We start from the raw sequence: 23660 nt of genomic DNA, 5'->3' as shown, positions 1-23660 counted from the left end.
TTCCTCTGCTGACACAGGAGAAGACCAGAACCCAGAGAGACAAAGTAATCTGTTCAGGGCCACACACATGGCAGGTGGCATCTTAGAGCAAGGTTAGAGAAGAACTGAAAATAACTAGACCATCAGAGAAAGGAGGCAGGGTTGTATTGGTGGGACTGGAAAGTGTTTGAATGCCAGGCTCAGCTTTGAGATTTTATCATACAGGCAATGGGAGGGTGGAAGCAGAAAGGCCAGAAATAGAAAGCAGGAAATTTTGACTGGCTTAGACATGTACAGCAGGACAATTTATTTCTTTAAGTGAGGGCTATGTTGGGGTCCCTGAGATGGAGCTGGGAGTGATACTGAGGGACACCTTTAGGTAACTGCTGTACTTCCCTTTTTGTTTTTCTGCAGATATACCCCTGTTGAAAGAAGCATGAGGGCTGCCACTGGCCTCTCTCCTCTCTGCCCATCCTCTCTCTTCCTGTGGGTTTGAGTACCATGTCCTCTCCAGCTGCCCCACCTGGATGCCTGAGCTGTGTATCTGTGTGTACCTGAGGGCCAGCAGGCCACCTGGCTGGATACTCAAGGAAGATTCTCACCATTTGCCCACTGGACAGCTGGAGGACCTGGCTCTTTGCCTGGCCCAGCCTTCCCGTCTGTCAGGGACATGTCTGAATGTGCTGGATTGAACCCTCCCTTTCCCTGAGCCTCTGGGTCCCTTCCAGACAGCTCTCTGGTGGCAGCCCCACAGCATGAGGGCCTGAGCACTGCTGTGTTTACTTGTGCCTTCCCCACACTGTCAGGTTCCTTGTTGTGCAGGTGGGTTGCTGTCCACAGGCCTTAGTGGCTATTGCCACCTGTACATGGGGCTGGGCCTGAGGCTCCAGAAACAGATTGAAGAGTAAGGCCCTCAAAGCAGGAGTGGCTCTTGTTGGGTCCAGAATGTGGGTCCCTGAGCTTACTCTGTGTGTTAACACTGATGGCATCTTCCTTGACTGGGAATAGAAGGTTTGGAAGTCATGCCAAAGCCGCCCAGCACTTAGCTGTCCAGCTCTGGTGCACATTCCTGGCTCTGCTGAGAGTTTCCAAGAAGCACCCAGAAGATCTGTGGGAGGGAAGAAAGATGTCAGATAATGATTGTCTTCCTAATATGCAAGTTCTCACTTCCGGCTCCCAGCACTGGCTTCCTTGGCCTTAGTTTCTGTTCCTGGATAAGGGGAAGTTGCATGCTGTCTCCTGGACTTCGTCCTAGGTAGCTCTGGCTTCCGTGCAGCCCACAGAACCCTGAGATTTGCTGAGATGCCAACGAAAGCTCATCTGGGTTTTGGCAGTCTGGGCAAGGTACCCATTTTTAGGTTTGTGGTGATGGAGGGGAGGCTGAGAGGTACAGACCAAGTCCCCGGTTGCTGCAGGCAGCTCCGGCCAGGTCCTGAGGATCCTCCTCACCACAGTCATGTGCCTTAGTAACTATGCCCAGGAAGTGGCCTGCTGTGCCGCTGCTTCTCCTACTCTGGTCTCTTCTCCATGCCCTTCCACATGTTGCTGACGAGCTACTCTTTATCATCCCTGCCAGCTGATGTGGATTGAAGGGAACCGAGAAACTTGAGAGGTAGGCCTTGGGAATGGAAAAGTGCTGGCACTGAAGGAGTGTTAGAGCTGTTTGCTGGGCCCCACTATGGCCCTGCACTGAATGCTGACAAGCCTGGGTAGCTGAGCCCCACCAGGCTTCTATCATCTTGAGAAGACAGATGTGGCATTAAGGAATGTGTGCTTTTTTTTTTTTTTTTCCTTTTTCCTTGCTTTGCCTCAAGCCTCAAGCCTGGGAAACTTCAGACAGAGCCAATCCTAGACTGAACCTGTGATGAGCCTCTGTGGGGTGGTAAAAATAATAAAAGCCCAGTGTATTTATAGTTCATGACCCAAGACGGTTAGCTCCAGGCATCAGTGTCCTCAAAAATTGAGGAATAACTTCTAGCTCACTGCCCACTGCCTCCACTCACAATGCACTTTAGTCCCTGTCATGCCTGGTTTCCTGCCACCCCCATCTCCTTTCCTCTCAGGGTAAGGGCAGTGCTTGCTGTCCCTGCTGGCCATTCCCACACTAAACCAGAAGGCTAGTCTGTTGTGCTCAACGTCCAGACAAGTATGGTTGGCTGAGGAATGGGCTAGAAGACTGAAGCCTGATGGAGACAGTACACACCTTGCAGTCACTGTCACAGACTCTCCTGGGGAGTGGGTTCCAAGGCCCTAAGCTACTTCACCATGGCTCTCTTTCACCCTCAGTAGTGCCCAGTCTCTTCAAGGGAGAACTGGGCAAGGAGCAGGAGTCTTCTGAATGAGCCTTCCTTTCTTGCTTACTGCTTTTCTAAAATCTGAATTCTGTTCTAGAAGTTTCAAAATGGAACATCCTTCCCTTTTCTGTGTCTGTACTCTGGGTTTTTGCCCTTTTCAGATTGCACTTTTTGTTTTGGGTTTATTTAGCCTTGTGGGCAACTGGCTTGAGCCTTGGGTAAAAGAACCTCCTGGGGCCTCCTTCCCTCTTACCATCCATAGCCCTCTCTGGGGATCACAGCCCAGAGAGTAAAAGGGCCATGTTCCCCATCCTCCTATCACTGGCTTTGAGGTCTGTTCTTGAGGTTTCCCACGTACTGCCGCTGGCACCTGTGACTTCTTCCTGCATTCCTCTCTTTCTTCTAAAGCAATTTCTTAACCATCAGCCATGTGCTGTGATTTCTGAGGCATCTGGACTTTGTCCATTACAGAGGGACTGGGGGACTTAATCGCCTTGAAGTGGAGCCTGGCTAGAAACAGGGTCAGTGGCAGGTGGCAGGCTCTTGGGCAGGAAGAAGCTTTGAGCAAGTGGGAAGAAGATACACAACCTACTTTCCTGGGCTCACCTCCAGGGGCATCCTGAGACTTGTCCAAAAGAGGCAGTCAGCACCAAAGGACTTTCACACAGGGTTTTTTGGTTTGGGAGATGTTTTTGCTTTTTCATACTTCTGCTAATTCAATGCAGGTTTTATATCCTGGTGACTTGCTGTCACAGTCTATCAATTTTCAAGGGCCAGAATAGTGAAATACATAAATAAATAGAAAATTCCGTCCCTCCATGCCTTAGTTTAACAGGTAAGCTCTATCTGTCCAGTTCTGTATTTTGTGTGTGTTTCACTGTGTGAGAACTGTGAAATGGATGGAGTCTTGACCACTTTGTGGGTTTGTTTGGTTTTATAAGGCATTTCAATGTACATTCTACAAGCACTCCATTTGCAAAGAGAATTTAACGTAATATTGTCTTCCCCATTCATCTTGCCCTCCTTCCCCCACCCCCAGCTTTACAGTTCTGTAGAGAAGCCAGGCTGCAAGACAAAGGTATATTTTTCCTGCTTTGTGAATGGCCAAATGGGGATAGATAGCAGTTGGCCTTTTCCTCCCAGTCTCACCAGAGCTCTTGAACCACTTGGCTTCCTACATAACAACGTCTCCTCTGTTCCTGAGGAACATTCTAGCATAGAAAATGGAATATGCTGCAAACATTTCTAGATCCTTGCTCCCTTCCCTCTCCTTAAAGAGCAAGGGGTGAGGGGAGCTAGAAGGGACACACAGCATGTCTACTACACAGCTTAATTCCAGGTATGCTTGCACCTGACAGTATGGCTGGAGCCTCCTCTTGTGGGGCCTGCTGGATCTTCTGCAGTCTTAGAGAATATTTTTCTTGGCAGATGTTTAGGCTGAATGATGTGGTAGCTGGTGCCCTGGAAAGCCAAAGGTGGCAGGGCCAGTTTTTCTGAGATGTGACTTAATTCCCAGTTGAAAACCTAGTAGAGTTTTGAACAAAGCCCGACCTACTCACCCAACCCTCTCCTAATAGCAAAGTTCTTGGATTGCCAAGTAGGGAGAGGAAATGGTTGAGGGCTGCATGGCTGTATCCACACTGGCCTGGCTTCCTAAGGCTGCACACCACTATGGGATCCTTTGCAGAATGGTACTCAAAAATGGTTTAAAACAACACATGCATAATTGACTGTGCAGGATGTCAATCAATCTGGGTTTGCTTTATTTTATTTTATATATATATTTTTTGGTATCCTGTACATTGCAGTGGGTATGAAGATAGTATTTTAATATTTGTACAAAGTTTAATTTAATTTTAATTGTTCTATGTATATAATTGCATTTCTAAATAATAAAAAATCTTATGAAGGCAGTTGTGAGATGTAGTCCTTTGCAAAAAATAGTTTTTATAGAATTCTAGAGGATTGAAAAGAGTAAGTGTAGGGGTTAAGGCTATATGCTCTTGCCTAGTATGTGTGAGGCTCTACATTCAATCTCCAGTACCACTGGAAGAAGGGGAGGAGAAGAGAAGAGAGATGGCTCAATGATAGTGTGTGCAAGCATGAGGACCTGAGTTCAGATCCCCAGAACCCACACAAAAAGCTGGGTGTGTTGGTTTGTTCCTATAATCCCGCAATGAGGATAGAATCAGGAATATACAGGAGCTTGCTAGGCAGCCAGCCTCGCTAGTTAGCAGCTCCAGGTTCGAATTTTTTATTCCCCCCAAAATAAGTGGACAGCAATAGAAGACGACACTTAGTGTCATCCTTTGACCTCTGCATGTGTACACACTGGCATGTGTACACACATACACACACAGAGTAGATGTAGCAAGAGTTTATGAAGAGCTGATGCATGAGCTCTGAAGAGGCTGTCTGGCAGGAGGTTAAGGAAATGGAACAGATTCAGAAAGTATTTATTAAGAACATAGAACTGGGCCTGGAGAGATGGCTCAGCGGTTAAGAGCATTGGTGGTTCTTCCAAAGGACCCAAATTCAAATCCCAGCACCCACCTGGCAGCTCACAGCTGTCTGTAATTCCAGTTCCAGGGGGTCTGACACCCTCACACCACACACACACAGGCAAGCAGAACACCATATTAAATAAATAAATTTAAAAAGCATAGAATTGACAGGATTGACTAGATGAGGGACCTTCTTGGGGGTACACAGACCACTGATGCCAATGCAGAGGAGGGTGGCCCTCGGAGAAGGACCATCAACCATCATCAGTAGAAACCCATTGTCTCTTGATTAAGTGCTTTCCTTCCAAGTTGCCAGCCACTGTACTTAAGCTGAGATTGGGCAGTTGAGCCTGATACCGTTGGGGCCAGTGTAGAATGTCAACTGGGCCAGGAGGGGAGACAGTTAAAAAGTGTAACATGGGAAGCAGCATTACCAGGCCACAGAAGAAGACAATGAGCCACTCCTGATGAGACCTGATTGACTAGGATCAGAAGGAAAAGAAGACCTCCCCTCTATCAGTGGACTTGGGGAGGGGCATGCGTGCGGAGGGGGGAGGAAAGGAGGGAACCATAGGGGGGATACGAAGTGAATAATTAATAAAAAATGTTACAAAAAAAAAGTGTAACACGATTGATATCATCTGGAACCTACAAGAAGGCGAGATGGAGCACTCAAAACCTTATTAGCCTAGACAGGCAGAGCATGGGATGCAACCCATGTGTGGGCACAAAGGGGCCATGTGTACATGCAGAATAAGAAAGGAGTTGCAAGCTGGGTGGTCATGGTGCACACCTTTAATCCCAGCACTTGGAAGGCAAAGACAGGCAGATCTTGGAGTTCCAGGCCAGCCCAGTCTACAGAGCAAGTTCCAGGACAGCCAGGGCTACACAGAGAAACTCTGTCTTAGGGAAAAAAAAATGTTGCACCTGAACCTGAGGTAACAGTGACTGGGACCACAGGGAATTGAAGGGGTTAGGAGATGGAGTCTAACTGCATATAAAGAATGGATTTAGGAGTATAAGACCCTACTGAGCAGGGGGGATGACAAAGATACCTCTATAAAGATGGTTCTTGGGATAGAAGTTGGCAAATTCAGTTAAGAACAGAGCCTTTAATGCCACCCTTCAGAGGCAGAGGCAAGATTGGGGGCTCAAGGCCAGCCAGGGCTATGCAGTGAGACCCTGCCATTGGAGGAGGGGGAGGACCAGCTGATCGTGGTGGTATACACCTTTAATCTCAGCAGGCGGATTGCTGTGAGTTTGAGGCCAACCTGGTCTACAAAGTGAGTCCAGGACAGCCAAGGCTACACAGAAAAACTCTGTCTCCAAAAAAGACACAAGAACAACAAAATGAGGGTTATGTAGCTCTGTTGGGGTTTGGTCAGGTGCAATGTATTCTTTTTTTAAATTTATTTAACTTAATGTGCATTGGTGTGAGTGTCAGCCTGCTTGGAACTGGAGTTACAGACAGTTGTGAGCTGACATGTGGGTACTTGGAATCGAACCCAGAACCCTTAGAAGAACAGATGATGTTAACCTCTGAGCCATCTCGCCAGCCTGTGCTGTGTGTTCTGATGCTAATTTTTGGCCTCCAAGATCTGGTTGCCACCTAGACAAGTGCATTCTCACCTGTCTGTGTTGTGTAAACTTTGCTCTACCTAACTTAAAGTTAATTGGTTAATAAAATAGGGAGAAGCCTGTAACTGGACAGAAGAGAAGTAGGCAGCACTTAGGTTGGGGTCAGAGAGGTACCACAGCTTAGGGGTTGGGAGGGAGCCAGAGAGAAGGAAGTCACCATAATATAGTATGGCCATGAGGACTGGCTGATAGAACAGAGCAGCCCAGGCAGGAACAATTATGGCAGGTAACTTGGGGTGTGTAGCTAGGAAATAGCGAGATAGCGTAAAGGGTTGATACCTGCCCAGTTACTGTTCTTTAAAGCTTTTATTAATCCAAAGGGTCTCTGCCTCAATTATTTGGAAACTAGCTAGGGTAGAGAAGCCCTTTAGAGTCTAATATCCCTTCAACAACAGCTTAGTAAAACAGCACTTGACTGGCATCCTCAAAGCCTTCAGAAGTTCAAACCCTAGCACAAGAAAAAAAAAATGTGGTATTTCAGGAAGAAGGCGGTGAGATCTGGATTAAAATAAGGACATCTGGGTGTAGTGCACACAGATCTCTGAATTTGAGGCCATCCTGGCTTACATAGCAAATTCCAGGACAGCCAGTGATACATAGTGAAATGCTATAGATAGGTGGGTAAAAGAAAAAGGAAGGAAAGAAAAATAAAATAAATGAATAAAGGGTACATTCCTATTGCCCAAGAAGCTATACAAGCTGTACAAGGTCAGGTCACCTGGCAGGCACAAGAGGAAGAAAGCAGGAACTTAGGGTGTGCTGGAGATGTGTTTGAGTCAAACACAAAAAATAGCAACAGAATTGTCTATGGAGTGCATTCTAGGCTCAGTCTACACTCATTCCTCTAGTCCCCAGCAACTTGGCTGGGGTTAAAGTAGAGTTAGGGTGGAGGTAGTCAACCTGAGCTTTGCAAATGTAGAAATGGGCTTAAAATTATAAATGCTAAGGTAGTGGGATCAAAGGTTCAAGGCTAACTTGGGCTATATAGCAAGAGCCTGTCTCAAACAATAAAACCCAAAAGGGGGTGGGGGGTGATCGGCCTAGCAAGCACACAGTCTTGGGTTCTGTCCTCAGTACTGCAATGGTGGTTAATAACAAAATCAAAAAGTGCTTTATCATAAGGTCACACTGCTTATGAAGTGATGGAAACTAGGATCAAACCTGACTCTTTTCCAGCCCTCATTCTTAATATATGCCTCAGAGAACTCTCCCCGTAACCCCAGGCTGCCTCATGATGCAGGAACAGAAAACCGCTCGAAACTAGCTCTGCCAAGAAAGCTTGAAGGTTCCTATCCCCAAGCCCCTGGAATTCAGTTGTGAGTGTTCAGGGCAGGAAAGACAAAGCACAGACCATGCAGTGGTCAATTGCTTCCTGGTTCTGCAGATGAAGATACTGACTGATCTTTTCGGCTGTGTGTCACCTGGCCACTTGATAGCTGAGCAGGGATGGAATTGAGCACCGGTCTGTGTTTCTGTCCCACACGCTCAGCAAGTCTACATTTCGGCTTCACTTTTTTGGAAACTTTTTAATTGAGAAAAAAATTTCATACAATGTTTTTTGGTAACCCCCCCCCCATTCCTCTGAGATCCTCCTCACTTCCCTATCCACCCAACTTTATGTTCTCTCTGTCAAAAAAAGACAACAAAACCCAATATAACACATACATTCATAAAAACACAAAAACAAAAATCAAAATGAACAAAAGAACAATAAGACAAAAAACAAACAAAAAGCCATGCCCAAACAAAGCAAAATTGATAAAACATCTACAAAAATACCATTGAGTTAATCTTATTTCAGTCAATTACTCCAGAGCATGGGGCCTGCTCAGAGGTGTGTGGTGAATATACCCAGTGAGACTTCACTGAAGAAAACTGATTTTTCCTTTGCCAGCAGGTATTAATTGCAGATAGATATGGGTGGGAACCCACGTTTACTTCTCCCTCTTATTGCTGGGACCCTGTCTGGCTTGAACCAGTGCCTGTCACCAAGGTCTCTGTGAGCTCCTATGTGCACCTGTCCTGGTGTGTCTGGAAGATGCTATTTCCTTGTAGCCATCCATCTCCTCTGGCTCTTACAGTCTTTCCACCTCCTCTTCCACATGGATCCCTGAATGGAAGTGGAGAGATGAGATGAAGAAGACATCTTGTTTAGGACTGAGTACTCCAAAGATTTTTCACTTTCTTCACATTGTTCAGTGTGGATCTCTGTGTTCATTTCCGTTTGCTGCATGCTTTTCTGATGAAAGCTAATGGAAGCACTGATCTATGGGTATACCAATTTGTCATTAGAAATCACTTTTCTGCTATGTTCTTTTTTTTAAGATTTATTTATCTATTGTATGTGTATGAACATATACTTTGTTTTCATGCACACCAGAAGAGGGAATCAGATTCCATTACAGATGGTTGCTGGGAATTGAACTCAGGACCTCTGGAACAGCACTCAGTGCTCTTAAATGCTGAGCCATCTCTCCAGCCCTCTGCTATGTTCTTTTAGCAGAATAATAGTTTTAGGTTTTCCCCCCAGGCCTATGGCCTATTTAGACTCAGGATCTTGGTCACTTTTATAGTCTCAGGTATGGGTTCTATTTCACACAGTTGCCCTTAAAGCCAGTCAGAAAGTGGTGGTTTACTCCTGAAACAATTGGGCCAGTCTTGAACCAATATATTTTGCAGCCGGGCCATTGTAGAAGGTTGCAGGGATTGTAGCTGGGAGAGACTGAGGATTGATTACCCTCCTCCTCTGATAGCTTACAAGGTACCTTCAAGTACCTTGAATGCTAGTCGGTAGGGGTGACACTTCTTGTTAGACACCAGCTTAACTCTGATGACATGTACTGTCTTCAGAAATAGTACCTTGTCTTCATATTCAGGTTATAGAGTAACCAATATTCTTGGTCTGCTTGGCTTTTGAGCAAGGCCTTCATCCTCCTCTCTAATCCGCCTTTCCTCGGTCTGCAGAGCACCCACTGCTGCTTGCATCAGTCAGAGCTGCCTCAGACAAGTTTAAAGGAAATTGCTCAGCAAAGACCCAGGTTATCTCTAACACTGGGGAGTACCTCACTCCCTCCCTGGCTTCCTTGGATAAGACAGAAAGCCCAGTTTAGATAAGGACCATGTCCCAGAGTCCTAAACCTAGGCAATGCCTCCATTTAAAATCCTGCCTCCCGAACCCCTGCACAGAGGTAGCCCATGGCAGTTCAGTGTCCAAGTGGGTTCCATAGTAATAGGGACAGGACTGTCCCTGACAGGAACTGATTGGCCTGCTCTTTGATCACCTCCCCTTGAGGGGAGAACAGCCTTACCAGGCCACAGAGGAAGACAATGCAGCCACTCCTGATGAGACCTGATAGACTAGGATCAGAAGGGGAGGAGGACCTTCCTTTTCAGTGGACTGGGAGAGGAGCATGTGTGGGGAAGACGGAGGGAGGGTGGGATTGGGAGGGGAGGAGGAAGGGAGCTACAGCGGGATACAAAGTGAATAAACTGTAATTAATAATAATAATAAAAATCCTGCCTCTCCTCTTCCAGATCAGACCTCAGTGTAAAGGCTTTGGCTGATCTTCAGCCTGGACTAGAACAAAGAGGTTCTGAGTTGGAAGAAGCCTCCTGCCAGGCAACAGGCAGCCTTTGTCCCCTGCACTACTGCTTTAAGAGAGTAGGAGAGGAGGGAGCTGAGACTTGCCACATCTGTTCTGATTAGTCAGAGGGTCCTGGGGAACCCTCAGAAGGCCCAGGGGGAAGATACTCTTTGTTTCCAAAGGCCTTGGATATAGAAGGAGCTAGAAGGGTAGATACCCTTCTAGCCCACCCCGTGGCAGGAGTTGGTGGCCTGCCGTCTCAACACTAGCCCAGAATAAGAGAAACATACTGTCCAGTCCCGCTCATACAGTCAAGAAATCCAGCCCTCCATGCACAGTCTCAGGTCAGAACAACATGTGTTATTGCTAGTATACTTGTGTTCCAGCAAGGACAGTGGCCTGTGAGGAAGCCACATTACCCCAGTTCACAAGTGAAAAAAAAAAAACTCTTGACCAGGTCCAAGTGCACCCCAAGACTATGGAAGTAACAGTCACCCACTGAGCTAGGATTTGAACCCAGGCATGCCACCCTCAACTGGACCTCACAGGGATCACTAGTCATCTCTACATCCTGATTCCCTCTTTCTCCCCAACTTCCTTGATCCGCTATTCCTGGGAACATCTTCCCCACCACCTGCTTTTATTTCACTTACTGTCCTGACCACAAGTTCCTCCTGAGAACATGGTTTGGCCCCAGCAGTCAGTGTGGCTCCTGGTCCTAGTAGGGTCAGCTGAACTATGAGCCACCACCCTACAGCTCCCATCTTCCCCTGCCCTAGAGGAATGCTTGAATTCCAGGTCTTGGTGCTTTATTTCAGGATATAGTGCTGGGGTACTGGCCACCGTCTTCTTTTTCACTAGTAAATGAGATTTCATTTGTCTGTGAACCTGCTTAGGGATGGTACACATTCCTGAGCTGGGCTTGGCTCTCCTGAAAGCTGCTGGTGATAGAAACTCAAGAAAGTCCATCCCCCACCCTGGAGGGGAACAGCTGCCTGGCTTTCTGGACTTCCCTTGGCATCCCTGTGTCTGTGGAAAAAGGAAATTTCACAACATAAACGTGGCCCCAGCAATCTGCGAGGGCAACTTAGACTTTGTAAGCCTGGGCTAGCAGTTGGTTCTGAGGCAGAGAGTTTGGCAAGTGTGGACATTTCCTCAGCGGAACTTCCGTGGAGGAGTAACACTCTGGCCTCTAGTGAAGGCAGTCTGTCTGTAGATGAAGCCTGCCAGCTGAGTTCAACATCTGGGGAGACTGGGGGCATGGGAAACAAGGACTTTTGCTCAGCACAAACACACCAGGCATGTGCTGTGTCATTTCTGGGGGCTACTGGTTTCCTGAAGTCATTAAACAAAACCTGGTACTAGCTTCTCGGAACATGGTTGTAAGAGTCAGTCTACACCCTCAAAGCATTTGTACCGTGCAAAAGGGGGGGGGGGGAGTTAACAGCTACCTGAAATTCTTTTTAGATTTATTTATCTATTAATTATACAGCATTCTGCCTGCATATGTGTCTGCACACCAGATCTTGTTATAGATGGTTGTGAGCCACCATGTGGTTGCTGGGAATTGAACCCAGGACCTTTGGAAGAACAGCCAGTGCTCTTAACCTTGGAGCCATCTCTCCAGCACCAGCTACCTGAAATTTAAGACAGAGCTTTAAAACAAAGAAAAAAAGCTCTAAGAACAGATCTGCATAGTGGCTAGGGAGTGAAGGAGATGGTCAGTGCTTTGGGGAGTCCCCGGAGAAGAAGATGCCTCTTGTTTTTGTGTCTTAGCAGATAAATTATGTTTTAATGCTCTTCACAGAGAAGTGAGCAAAGGGCTGTTGGAAGAAACAGGAAGAGAATCAGGCTATAGACATCCACAGGAATAATAAACCAACAGTAAAACCTGAAGTGAGGGACCATGATAAATTGACCCACCCTCCTTTTTTTTTTTCTCTCTTTCTCTCTTTTGGAGATTTTAAAAATAAGGTCAGAAACGAGGCAGTTTCAACCAAACCTATGATTATCTTAAAACCTGCTCAAATTAAGAGCACCTTTCTTCTCAGGGCTAGACTTGTCTGTCCTGGACTTGCTTTGTAGACCAGGCTGGCCTCGAACTCTCGGAGATCTGCCTGCCTCTGCCTCTCGAGTGCTGAGATAACAGGCGTGCACCACTGCGCCTGACTGCTTTTATTTTATTTTTTATTCATTTGTTTTATGTATATGAGTGTTTTGCCTCCGTGTATGCCTGTGGACTATGTGTGTGTAGTGCCATCAGTGGTCAGAAGAGGGAATGGAATCCCCTTGGACAGAAATCGCAAATGATTGTAAACCTCCATGTCCGTGTTTCGTAGTGAAATGGACGGGGTCCTCTTGGGAGAGCAGCCAGGGCTCTTAACTGCTGAGCCATTTCTCCGGCCCCAGTATACTGTTTCTAAAACTATTTCCAGGCTGGAGAGATGCTAAGTGGGTAAGAGTGCTTGCTGCTTTTAACGAGAAATGGGGTTCAGTTCCCAGCATTCACAAGGTAGCTCAAAATTATCTTTAATTCCATTTCCAAAAGATAGGAACCCTCTTCTGGCCTCCTTGGGTTCCTGCATGCATTTGGTGCTCATAAAGTTGGGTAGGCATACATATACACATAAATATGATAAATACTATTCTAACTAAAAGAAACCAGAGTTCCTTGGAGAGAAATATGGATATATGCCCAAAAGACTCTCACTGAAAGTAATTTTTTTTAAAGATTTATTTTATGTGCATGAATGTTTGCCTTAATATACGTGTATGAGCACATGTGTCCCTGGTGCCTGTTAAGGCCAGAAAAGGGTGTCAGATTCCCTGGAACTGGGGTTATAGATGGTTGGGAACTGCCATGTGGGTGCTGGGAATCAAACCTAGGTCCTCTGCAAGAGCATCAAATGCTCTTCATCACTGAGCCACCTTTTCAGCCCCTCAAAGTGACTTCTAATGGCCAGAGACAAAATACTGTTAACAATGATTTAAAAAGTAAATAAATAACGAAACATAAGGTGGATAGCCATTCCCTCTACACCGACCCATTCCCTTCTACAGGGAACAGGGACGCATATGAAACTCTCGGGAACCTGACAAGACCAGGAAGTTCACCGGCCCTTCCCAGCGGTTATGAAGCAGCAAACTGATGTTGCAGGGAGGAGACATTTTGATGGAAGTGCTGTTCCAGTGACCCATGCTGGGTGGGATCATGTCTTGGTGATGCAGCTGACTCTAAGTCACACGTGCTCCCTAAGTAACAACTTAGTGAACCCATCAGTTTCCCCAACCTGGACTTGTACACCGTCTTTCCTTTATTCTGTTATCAGTGCTGCAACTGGGGTGAACAGACATTTTTTTTTCTATGTCCCCCTCCCCTCGGGAAAACTAAGGCAACAATATGTAGAAATACTTCATGGTGAAAAAAAACCTGGCAGACATCACTTTGACCAAGGGGACAAATCAAAATTACCCACTACCTGATGGGGTGCGATGGAGAGATGAAGATGACGGTAGCACTCTCTAGACTTCCTGTGGGAGTGCTCCTAAATTCACGACCCACAGACAGCCTTGCCTGTGACGCCATAATATCCAGGTTATTAACTGCAACTATTTTAAAAAATATATTTATTTTATGTATATGAGTGCTCTACCTGCATCTACACCTACATGCCAGAAGAGGGCATCAGATCACATTCTAGATGGTTGTGAGCCACCATGTGGTTGCTGGGAATTGAAATCAGGACCTCTGGAAGAGCAGAGGCTCTTAACCACAGAACCATCTCTCCAGCCCTTAACTGCAACTGTTAAATAAAGCAAAACTTCACATAATTATCAATAAGGCTAAACACACCTGATACCTCACATACAAAATGGATACCAGAGAGAAAATAAAATAGCTGAGGATGCTTTTTAAAAAACGAGGCAAAAACCCAAATTAAGTTTTACAGATTAACTGGCCAGTAGTCTCCAAATTGTCAAGGTCATGAAGATCAAGGTGAAACCAAGGAACTGCTCCAGACTAGAGAAGCCCAAAGAGACATAAAGAAATAGAGCATGGCTGTGGTTCTCAATTGTGTCTTTATTTATTTTGTATAAAAGATATTTGTTACCTGGTTAAAAGATGAATGGGGTGGTGATGCTATGCCAATGGTTGTGTGTGTGTGTGTGTGTGTGTGTGTGTGTGTGTATGCATGTATGCTGTTTGTTTTTTATCCTAGCCTATAAGAATCACATTATAATACTGGAGGGAGTTAGGCCCATTGATCAGGAAGTTTTCTGTAAGTATGTGGTTCTTTCTAAATAAAAGTATTTACTTGAACTGAAAATTATTACCATGGGGCTGGAGACATGGAGACTTGCTGCTTTTAAGGAGGACCCGGGTTTGGTTCCCAGGACCCACATGTTGGTTCACAACCATCTGTAACTCCAGTTCCAGAGGATCCCAATGTCCTTTCCTGACCCCCCACAGAACCAGGCACATACATGGTCCACATAACAAGATAAAACATTCATACACATAAAATTAAATATTTTTAAAAAGTAAAATGAAACAATTTCAGCATACCATTTGACCTGGAAATTCTGTGCCATAGTCCATCTTTTTTTTTTTTTTTTTTTTTCTGTAACATAGTCCATTAAACTGGGTAATGTATAAACCACAGAAAGTTACTTCTCAGTGTCTGGATAATGGAAGGGTCAAGGTCCTGGCTTGTCAGTGTCTGCTGGAGTCCTGGTCTCTACACCACTTGTTGCTTTCTCATGGAATGATGGACACTGTAGAAGAGGTGAACACATCCTCAGTAGCAGAAGGGATGGAAGAGCCCACAGGGTCCTAGCTAGTTCACCCCCACCCCTCTACAAGGGCATTAGCACTGTCCCATGACCTGCTCACTTCCCACAGGCCCCACATCCTACCTCTACCTTGAGGGTTAAGTTCCAACATAGGAATTTTGGAGGGATGTACTCAAATGGTCCCACTTGGGAGGTTTGGGGTTTTTGTTTTGTTTTGTTTTCTTTCCTGCAGATGTCCTTGCTCATTTATATCTAAGTTATTTATTGCAACTACTTACTAAAGCAAAAATGTGAACATAAGCCGAAGAGTTATCAACCCAGGCTAGTTAAAATACATCTGACACATCTAAATATACACCGAATACCAGAAAAGAAAAAAAAAACAAAAACAAAAACAAAAAAAACCCTGAAATTGTTTAAGGAGCAATCTGTGGAACATATTGTGCCCTGAGAAAGGCCAGGGGCCAAATAGAGTGCATACAATGTTTTGTTTTGTCTTTTGGTTGTTGGTGTGTGTGTGTGTGTGTGTGTGTGTGTGTGTGTGTGTGTATGTGTAGAGGGGTTGGTTTTTTTTGAGACAGGGTTTCTCTGTGTAGCCTTGGCTGTCCTGGACTCACTTTGTAGACCAGGTTGGCCTTGAACTCATAAAGATCTGCCTGCCTCTGCCTCACTGAGTGAGGGGATTACAAGTGTGCACCACTGGGCCCTGCTCTTGTTTTGTTTTTGTTTTTTAAAAAAGATGAAAAAGAATGTATCAGTATGTATGCTTTTCTTTATACAGAGATTCTCTAGAGGTAAATGCACCCAGCATTTATAACATTAGCACTGAGTGCCTCTGAAGATCTGAAGCCTGGTAAAGTGACATGGAGGAGAGAATCATCTTCTAATCTGGGCCCTTTAGCCTGCTTCTTGGTTGCCTAACAACCTCTGAGGTCATAACCTGCTGCCTGGTGCTTGCCAGTTTGCAGGATAAAAAGGACCCACCCACCATCCTGCACTCTCTTAATCCTCTTATGTGCACTCTGTCTCTCTCTCCCCCCCTCCCTCTGTCTCCTGCCATCTCCTTCTCTGTCCTCACAGCTCTGTCCTGGTCCTTCTGCCTGCCTGTCCACATGTTCAATCATCCTCTGCCCCTTCACCAGGCCCTGTCTCCTCTCTCCTTTCCCTCCCCTCAAACACACTTCCTTCCTTATACCACACATGTATAACGATGTATTTTTTAAAATTATGTGTCTCTGTGTAAATATGTGCACTTGAATGCAGGTGCCCAAAGAGGCCAGAAGCACCAGATGCCCCAGAGCTGGAATTACAGGTAGTTGTGGGTGATCTGATGTGGGTTCAGGGAGCTGAACTTGGATACATACATATATATATATATATATATATACACACACACATACATACACAATACATATATACATGCATGCATATATACATATGTATGTATTCGTGCTTGTATGTCAGGCCATCTCAGGCGAGAGGCCTGAGATTCTCAGATGACTGATGCTATGACACACAGATAAAAGGGCCAGAAGGATTACATCTCTAAGGCAAGAAGAAACAGAGGGTGCAGCAGGGCAGCGTAATAGGTTTGGTGTGGAAGAGGGCATTCCAGGAGTCCATGTAGAGAGCCAAGGCATGTGGGACTCAGGCTGTGGCCAGGACTCAGAAAAAGACCCAGCACCTTTGTTCTTGGGGTATGACCACAGCTTGTTTTCAGGTAAGGTAGAGGCTTTATACAGGGTAGGTGCGGGGAATCCCGAGGGTCAGGGACCCTCTACCTGTGAGGGCAGAACCAGAGGCAGAACCCAGCTCCTCTGCCTCTCCCCTACAGAACCAGTGTTTACAAGGTCTGATGCAAGCTTACTACATATTTACATTCCTGGGGCAGGGAGTCATGATATTTCTGGAAACCTACGCGCTTAGGTCCTCCTGGGCCAGCTCTGACGCACAGTAATTACCAGATGTGCTATTACCGGATGAGTAGGGAGCGTGTACTCTGCACAAACTCTGTGGGGCTTGAGGAAAGGAGTGAGATCAACACAGTCCCCGTCTTGAGAACTAGGGGGTCATCCTACTCAGGACAAGATTCATTGAGGGAATGATGGTTGGAACCTAAAATCTTAAAGATATTAACTAAATAAGAAGACCACTGAATGGGGTGTGAAGATTAGATATTGTACCACTGCTGGGTCCTAGATTTGGTGGCTATGTCATGAATACAAAGAACGTCTTTGCTTTTAAGAAACATGTAAGGACATTTGGATAGGGTCAGCCATATGGTTCAGGAAGCTTTCTGTGAGTGCATATTTGTATTTATTTATTTGTTTGCTTGTTTGTTTTCGGAGACAGGGTTTCTCTGGGTAGCTCTCGCTGTCCTGGAACTCAAGCTGTAGACCAGGATGTCTTCAAACTCACAGACACCTGACTCCTTCTGCCTCCTGAGTGCTGGGATTATAAGTATGTGCCATCCCCCACACCCTATGATTTTTTTGTTTATTTGTTTGTTTTTGTTTTTCAAGACAGGGTTTCTCTGTCCAGCCTTGTCTGTCCTGGACTTGCTTTGTAGACCAGGCTGGCCTCAAACTCACAGAGATCTGCCTGCCCTTGCCTCCCTGAGTGCTGGGATTAAAGACATGTACCACCATGACCAGCTATGACTGTTTAAAATAATTTACTTAGATTAAAAATGGTTATTACAGCTGGGCATAGTGGCACACAACTGTAATCCCAGCACTCAGGAGGCAGAGGCAGGCAGATCTCTGTGAGTTCAAGGCCAGCCTGATCTAGCCAAGGCTTCACAGAGAAACCCTGTCTTGAAAAACAAAAACAAAACAAAAATGATTATGACATACCCTTGATCTAGTAAGTATATGTCTGATCCTATTGCTGTAACACAGTCCTTTAGACTAAGGTGACTTATAAACCATAGAAATTTAGTTCTCACTGTCTAGAGGCTAGGAAGTCGAAGGTCAAGGCCCTGGCACGTGAGACTAGCATACCAGACAACGTGAAATAGGAAGGGGTGTGTGTCTAGAGGAAAAGAGAAGAGGGAACTGCTATTGGAGAAGTAGCTTGTGCCCAGTAGCTGACCATGTCACTGAGTATCACCTACGAGCCATGTGCTGTGGAGGGAGTTCAGTGGGGGAAGGGAACAACACTGTTCTCCAAAGGTTTTTACTGTGTTGAAAGTGGACCTAGACAATGGTGGCACACGCCTTTGATCCCAGCACTCAGGAGGCAGAGGTAGGTGGATCTCTGTGAGTCTGAGGCCAGCTGGTCTACAGAGCAAGTTCCAGGACAGCCTTGGCTACACAGAGTACCCTGTCTCCAACGCCCCCCCCCCCCCCCCCCCCCCCCCCCCCCCGGCCAAAAAATGCTTTGGGGCTGGAGAGATGCCTCACAAGTTAGGAGCACTAGCTATTCTACCAGAGGTCCAGAGTTCAATCCCCACAACCACAGGGTGGCTCACAACCATCTATAATGAGATCTAGTACTCTCTTCCGGTGTGCAGATGCAGACAGAACATTGCATGCATAATAAGTAAATGAAATCAAGAAGAAGAAGAGGAAGAAGAAGGATGGAGAAAATCTGGATGCCGTGGTGCACACCTATAATCCCAGCACTCTGAGAGGCAGAGGCAGGTGGACCTCTGTGAGTTCAAGGCCAGCCTGGTCTACAAAGTGAGTTCAGGACAGCTAAGGAAACCCTGTCTGGAAAAACAAACAAACAAAACAAAAGAAAGAGAAGAAAAAGAGCACTAGCTACTTTTCCAAGGGACCCAGATTCAACTCCTAGCACCCACAGGGTGACTCACAACTGCCTGTAATTCCACTTCCAGGGACTCTGATGCCCTCTTCTAGGCAAGCTCATGTATACAGATAGCAGAAAAATACAACCACCACACACACACATAAAATAAAAATTATTGTAAAAAATATTTTTTTTTAAAGGAACACAGCTCTGGAGTAAATTCTCTGAGCTGAGGCAACAGAAGGATTGAGAGGTCCCTCCTGGGTTTTGGCTATTACAGATACCTGTGATGCAGCAAAAAGGAAGTTGTTCAGGTAGGTGGCATTTGAAGATACAGAGTTCTGCCTGCCTTTGCTGCCCCTTGCCCGTCCCCTGCCCTGCCAGGCAGCGGTCCTTGCACTGTGGAGAGCTCACCCCAAACTCCCCTGGCAAAGCATTTCTGTTTCTTTGGGCCTTATGGCCCACCACCTCTTGGCATGGTGGTTGGCCTCTCGCCAGCCTGGGAGGAACAGGTTCCTGAACTCAAAAGTTGAGCTTGCAAGGCTGCAAAGCGGGAGCCGGGGTTGGCAGGATAGTTTTGAGAGGGGAGAGCCCGCTTTCCGCTCCGTGACAAGACAAGCACCATTTGCTCCAGAAAGAACTTACAGAAACGACTCTCCAGTCATCAGCTTAGATTTAGGATCCCAGCAAATCACACCGCGCCAGAAATCCGTCAATCCCCTTAGCCGCCTCAGTAACGCCAGCTCATCCCTTTATCGCCATCTAGCGTCGTGAAGGAGATGGCCTAAGAGCACAGGGAGGGCCAGGTGGACCAGATGGCCTAGCTTGAGATCCATCCTAAACTTAGGCAGCTGTAGCTTGAAGATGAGATGAAAGCCAGGCGTACCAGATAAATAGTTTTCTAGAGCCGCCTTAAAAATTATCACCACGTGGGACGTTTGATGTAACAGGATTGCATGTCTTGGTTCTGAAGGACAGAAGCCCCGAAATCAAGTGTTAGCAAGGGTCCTGCTGTCTCTGAAGGCTCAAGAATCTGGCCTTGCTTCTTCCTAGATTCTAGCGCTTCTGATGATCCATGGTCTTGGTCTTCTCATACTTGCTCCACCCCAGTCCCTGCCGCATCTTCTCACGATGTGATGCTCTTCCCTCTTCCCGTAAGATCACCCATCCCTAGATCAGGGTCCACGTGACCTGGTACAATCTCATGGTAGCTTGCTAGCATCTGCAGAGACCCAATTTAAAGCAACACTTGCAGGTACCAGGATCGAGGAGGTAATCGAACATATCTCATCTATCACAGACACAGTCGGTTCTTTCTCGGACATCTGCTAAGGGCCAGGGTGGGGTGAGGGCTAGGCACACAGGACCACTGCGTACACTCGAGGCTTTCAAGTGTGCTTCTTTAATAGTGTCAGCACTGATCTGTCTTTCTCTCCTAACCTTGTCTCTTCAGTACCACACAGGGCCCCAGGGACTCTGGGTATTTCATTGACTTTGGATGGAAGGTAGAAAAGAGGATAAGAAAGAGTAAAAGGAGGCTGTGAGAACAAAAATAAAAATTAAAAAAAAAAGAAAAGAACACAGGAAGGGGAGCAGAACAGTTGGCTAGAACTTTCTAGCATAACGGGGAGTTAAGCTGGCTCTTGAATCGGTGGGTGTTTTCCAGGAAGAAAAGATAGGTGGTGTGAGGGTGAGGGTGGAAGGCTGTCTGAGTGGGCTTACAGTGTGGACAGGGTTCTAGCAGTGTGATAGCGGGGACAAGAAGGATAGGCTTACATGGAGTTGGAAAGGAGGTTGAGGGCCAGGCTGTATGGACTTGGAGACTGTAGCTCCATGGCAAAGGTACTAGAGGACCTTAAAATGCCTGTAAGTAGAGGGATGAGATACAGGGTTTTAATGCATGATCTAGGTGCCATAATTACCAGGGGTCAGGCAGAGAACTTTGAAACCAAGGTCTACTTCCCAGATTAAAGTTATATCTGGAGTGTCCAGGTGGCTGAACACCTGGAGGCTCCTGGCAGGTGCACACCTAGGGAAGGCATGGAAGTTCTGCTTCCTCCCAAATGCCTTCCTCTGCATCCGGGAAGCATAAATCCCTCCACTGCTTAAGCGGTGGCTCATCGCCATCTGTCACTGCAGTTACCAAGGATCCAACTTCTAAGGGCACCAAGAGCACACACGGCGCACAAGCATACTTTCGGGCAAACACCCATACACATAAAGTAAAAGAAATAAATCTTTACAAAAATAAAAATATACATACATGCCCAGAACTGCTCTTCCTTGCCGTCAGCATTAGCCCAGAAAAAAAAAAAAATTCTCCTCTACATACTCCACCCCCAAACACATAACAAAGCCAGCGTCATAATAACTGTTTTGTAGCATCTTCTGAAAGAGCTGGCAATCCTCCTGGGGCAAGAAGCACTTAGACATTCAACCTGCATGCTTGGCCGTGGCCATCAATAGAGGGAAAGACGTTTCTTTTCATTCCTAGATTTCTGGAGATCGCTAATAATGAACCAGTAACCAGTAGTCCACATTATCAAATGCCTTTTCTGCACCTACTATGAGATAGGGTGTTTTCTTTAACACGTTAATGGAAATTCCCATGTTGCATACGGATGGAGTTGCCTGCTGGGAAACCATCCCTTAGCGTCCCGCTAACTCTGCTTGGCCGTGATAACTCGCACCTACATGTGCCTTCTAAATCACACTGCTGTGTGTTTTCGATATCCCTCTCTGCTCCTATTTGAAAATGCCTGTGACTTCTAATGCCTTGCTTGACCTCCAACAACAGCCTCAGAAAATGAACTGGGGGAGGGGGTTTCCTCTTTCTAGTTTTCTGAAGCAGTTTCTTGAATGTAGAGGTTTTTGTTTCTCACCGTTTTGAGAAATCTGATCAATAAAATCATACAAGCTTGGCTTTTCTTAAAAACAGGGCCATGCGCCTAGGCTGGCTTTGAACTTGAGACACTTCCACTTCAGCTGTGTGCAGCTGTGTCTGTTGACCTCTGATGGGAGGCCTTTGACTATGAGTTCAATGACTTTTTATTTTTTCCTGAGACAAGGTCTTTCTATGTAGTCATGGCTATCCTGAAACTTGAAATGTAGGTCAGGCTGGCCTTGAACTCAGAGAGATCCTCTTGCCTCTGCCTCCCCAGGGTTGGGATTAAAGGCATCTGCTACCACAACACACTCCCAGAACTGTTCTTACTTGCCATCAGCACTAGTCCAGAAAAAAAAAAAAAATCAGCTGAGTTCAATGTCTTAATGATTATCAATTTAGACTTCCCATTTTATTAAGGCATTTTGTCAACTAAAAAAATCAATTTTCTCCAGGCAGTAGTGGTGCATGCCTTTAATCCCAGCACTTGGAAGGCAGAAGCAAGTGGATTGATCTCTGTGACTTCCAGACCAGCTTGTTCTACAGAGCCAGTTCCAGGACAGCTAGGGATACACAGAGCAGAGAAAAATCCGTCTCAAAATAAGTAAAATAACTAAATAATAATAAATAAATAAAATAAAAATAAATAAAGTAAGATCTATTTTAATACACCAATTTAAAAATCTTTGTTATTATTGTGTGTATATATTGTGTGTTGGAGAGGCGTGTTTGTGTGTGCCACAGAGCACGTGTTTTGTTTTGTTTTGTTTTGTTTTGTTTTGGCCTTTTGCTCCTGGACTGTCAGCTGTGTTAGTGAGCCTCTTGGATTTTTTTCCATCCAGACCTGAGCTGAGAAGGAAGGTCAGCTGGTTACTCTCTTGGCCTCCCTGAGCTAGCAGGTTTTCACCCCAGCATCTGGCTCCTGAGTCTTCCTTCGTAAAACAGAACGGTTGGGATTTTTCTTCTTTTAAACAACAAAAGAGAACTGCTTTTTTGATTCTTCGAGGAACAGGGAGCGAAGATGGCGGAATGGAAAGTTTTCCACAAATACTACCCACCTGACTCGGACCCGTCAAAGATCCCGGAACTCAAGCTACCCAATGTCCGGCAGAACGTAGTGCTGCTGATGGCGCCCTTCAACACGAGGTGTAAGACATGTGGAGAAGACATATTCAAGGGGAGGAAGTTCTATGCACGCAAGGAAACGGTCTAGAACGAGGCACACCTGGGCCTGCCCGTCTTCTGATCCTACATCAAGTGCATGCGCTGCTTGGCTAAGATCACCTTCAAGACACAACCAGAGAACACGGACTAACACCATGGAGCACCGGGCCACGTGCAACTTCCAGGCTGAGGAGGCTCTGGAGGAGGAAGAGAAGCAGAAGGAGTGCGAGGATGAGGAGCTGAACAACCCCAGGAAGGTCCTAGAGAACCTCACAAAAGACTCGAAGCTGGGGATGGAGGTGCTGGAAAACCTGCAGGAGCTAACGGATCTGAACCAGCGGCAGGCGCATGTGGGCTTCAAGGCGACACCACCCGTCCAGGGAAGAGGAAGACAAGCGTGAGACAGCAGCCTTGCTGGAGGAGGCTTGCCACCGCAGGCTTCTAGAGGATTCTGACTCAGGGGACGAGAATCCACCTTCCTGACCAGTGGTGGCAGCAAGACACAACCCCACAGCCATCCTTAATGAGGTACCAAAGGCAAAGAGGAGGTCAGAGGCCCTGGACACAGCTGGTTGGCTTGATTGTGCCAAAGAAAGTGAAGATGGAAGCTAACGGGTGAAGGGGGGTAGGTCTCAGCCTGGGTACAGGTGCTTGCAGTGGCTGCCCCTCCCCCCCAGAGAGCAGGAAGGTAGCTGACCCCACACCCCAACACCAACATATCAGTGCTTCCGCTGCAGTCCTGTTTGTATAAAGATGTCCGATACCCTGGAACTGGAGTTGCAGACAGTTGTGGATGCTGAGACTTGAACCAGGGTCCTCTGGAAGAGCAGCCAGTGTTCTAACTGCCCAGCCATCTCTCCAGCCTCTCATTAAGTAATTTTAAAAAATTAGAGTATTAATTACTGTCAAGCTACAACTCATCAGATAGTGGGATTTGTGTGAATAAAACATTTATATTTACAAGGGGGAAAAAGATGTACTTCTTACTAAGCTTGCTTGACATAACACATAACTTATGCAAGACCTCCTGAGCCCCAACTTTCCTATCTTCTGATCCCCTGGTCTT

At 46.2% G+C, this 23660-nt stretch overlaps 1 protein-coding gene and 1 pseudogene across 1 annotated transcript in view; both read left to right on the top strand.

Annotated features, from left to right (window-relative positions):
• Susd6 (sushi domain containing 6) overlaps window positions 1-4186 on the top strand; it is a 94319-nt gene extending 90133 nt beyond the window's left edge. Inside the window, exon 6 of the mRNA XM_055595345.1 lies at window positions 394-4186. Within this exon, the coding sequence (XP_055451320.1) occupies window positions 394-419 (26 nt within the window). The 3' untranslated portion in view covers window positions 420-4186. The remainder of the gene's footprint in view (window positions 1-393) is intronic.
• Window positions 4187-22451: 18265 nt separating this feature from the next.
• LOC129667619 (splicing factor YJU2-like) lies at window positions 22452-23213 on the top strand (annotated as a pseudogene).
• Window positions 23214-23660: the final 447 nt, after the last annotated feature.

The sequence above is a fragment of the Psammomys obesus genome, unplaced genomic scaffold (genome assembly GCF_907164565.1).
Source record: "Psammomys obesus unplaced genomic scaffold, mPsaObe1.curated_primary_1811, whole genome shotgun sequence".
Taxonomy (NCBI): Eukaryota; Metazoa; Chordata; class Mammalia; order Rodentia; family Muridae; genus Psammomys; species Psammomys obesus.
The sequence above is the reverse complement of the archived record's forward strand: the minus strand, read 5'-3'. Positions and strand labels throughout refer to the sequence as shown.